The sequence below is a fragment of the Pinus tabuliformis genome, chromosome 6, assembly GCF_031772625.1.
Source record: "Pinus tabuliformis cultivar Carrire ecotype Pingquan chromosome 6, CPIR1, whole genome shotgun sequence".
NCBI classification, from domain to species: Eukaryota; Viridiplantae; Streptophyta; class Pinopsida; order Pinales; family Pinaceae; genus Pinus; species Pinus tabuliformis.
Genome location: NC_142292.1, coordinates 1,040,054,761 through 1,040,057,000, shown reverse-complemented (window position 1 = coordinate 1,040,057,000; position 2,240 = coordinate 1,040,054,761). Strand labels below are relative to the sequence as shown.

General features: G+C 41.4%; 1 protein-coding gene across 1 annotated transcript; it reads right to left on the bottom strand.

The window, feature by feature from the left end:
• Positions 1-534: 534 nt before the first annotated feature.
• Positions 535-1,377, bottom strand: LOC149262536 (uncharacterized). The gene has a single exon (XM_089380349.1). The coding sequence runs from the start codon at positions 1,375-1,377 to the stop codon at positions 535-537; it is 843 nt and encodes a 280-aa protein (XP_089236475.1).
• Between the last annotated feature and the right edge of the window lie 863 nt (positions 1,378-2,240).

The following is a 2,240-nucleotide window of genomic DNA, read 5'->3' as shown; positions in this document are numbered from 1 at the left end:
TGGCATGCTTCTAACAGCTTCATCCACCTCTTCCAATGTGATTTCCCTTTTGAGGGCCCAGTTCTGCTCAGAGGTAACAGATTTAGGAATGGCTTTTAGAAGTTCCCTAATGGCTTCCTCTCTATTTATCTGCAGTTCCTGTGCTATGGATCTGAAATGAGCTGAGAGCAACTCTGATATGTCATGGTGGTTCTTCACTGACTCCCCATTTTCATTTCTCATCTCAAAAATTTTGTTTGTACTTCTGTAATCTAGAGCAGATCTGTGAAAAAATTTGGTATTCTGCTCTCCCTCTTTTAGCCACTGGATTCTTGATTTTTGCCTCTATAGAATTTCTTCCTGCCGACATCGACTGTGCCACTGTTGAGTTAGAGTTTTTTCCTGTTCGATAGATTCCTCACTGTTTTGCCCAGCTACCCACTCTCTGTGAATTTGTTCCAATTTATCTTCTATAAGGGTTTTCTCCTTGAAGATATCTCCAAAAACCGTTCTATTCCACTCTTTTATCTTATTTTTGATGAGTCTTAATTTCTTCTACAGATTGAACATTTTAGAACCTTTACCTTCCAGAGGTTCTAACCACCAGTTCTCTACCAGCTGAAGGAAGCTGGGATGATCCAACCAAAATTTTTCAAATCTGAAGGGTTTATTCCTTGGTGTGCCATGAACAGCAACTATGAGCGATATTGGCCAATGGTCCGATCCTCCACTTGGAAGGATGTCTGACTCTACAAGGATACCATCCATTATGATGCTTTCAGAAATCAAAAATCTGTCCAAGCGAGAGGCTATCATTCTATTTCCCCCTCTTCTGTTATTCCAAGTAAAATTGCCACTCTTGGTATGAATGTCTACCAATTTGGCGTTCTCAATAAAACTGGTGAAAGACTCCGCATCCCTGTTAAGTTTCCTTAGACCCCCTTTCTTCTCTAGAAGGGTTGTTATCATGTTGAAATCACCCCCCAAAATACACTTGGACATTGGATGCCTAATAATAAGTCTATTTAAGGAGTTCAGAAAACTTATTTTATCTTCTATCTTCTGTGGTCCATAAACATTTACACATAAAAAAGATTCAGAATTACCTGTGGGTTGAGCTTCCACAGCAATGAAGTGCTTGTTCGCTTCTGCAGATAGTATCTGAATCTCTCTTGTGTCCCATAGTATTGCTAGGCCTCCTTCTCTGCCCTGACTTTCAACTTCTAGAAAGTTTATGTGCCTTCCGATCTTCTTGGTAATCCTTGCCATACTGGAGCTGCTACATTTGGTTTCCTGTAAGAACATGATTTCCGGTCTATATTTCTGGAATTTGCGTTTCAGTAGTCTGTGCTTTGCTTGGCTGTTTAGCCCTCTTACATTCCAAGATATAATCTTCATGACTAACTTGTGGTATTATTGATAGGACGGGAAGGCGCTAAGAGCCTTCATCTTCCCTGAGTTGATCAATATCATTCCTAGCTCCTGCAAAGCTTCATTGCTTGTCTTTCGGCCCCTTTTCTTCTTTTGCCTTGAGCTTGATGAGTTCCAGAGAAGACTCTTTGGGTGGATACCATTTCCTCGTGCTATGCCTAGCTTCCTATTCTGCCTTTCTAGTTCTGCTTTCTGCCTTGCTGTGAACAGATCATTGATTTTTTTGATTTCTTCTTCCGATGCAGTTTCTATACCTTGAGTTTTCCAGTTCTCCACTATGACGGGTAGATTCATCCCTTCCCGGGCTAAAGCTTCCTCCAGCTCGATGTCCTCGCTTCCTCCATCACTGGTCAGCATGTCTGCATCCTCCTCCGGCACTTCTGGTCTCTCCCTCATTTGGATTTCATTGTTGTTTTTGTCCTCTTCCTCTTCTTTCCTGGTTTGTTCTTCCTTGTCTCTTAGCCCCTTATCTGCTGTTAGGGTTTTCTGTATCTCCTCTGAGTCTATTTCCAAATCCAAGATTTCAAAGGTATTGTTGTTGTTGTTTCTATCTGTTCCTGCTTTGTATACCCTTCTTCTGTTGGCTCTCTGCCTTGACTTTGGTGTTATAAAGTTATCTTTGCCTTTATTTGCTTGTTCTGATTTAGTATCTTCCTCCTTCTTGTTCATGGGGCATTCCCTTATTAAATGTCTGTGTTCATGACATTTACGGCATCGAAACGGGATCTGCTCATAGTCTATTGCCTGAAAATAATCCTCATCCCTATATTCGAGCCATAGCCCCTCATACAGTGCTCCTGATACATCCATTTCCACGCATATTCTTGCGT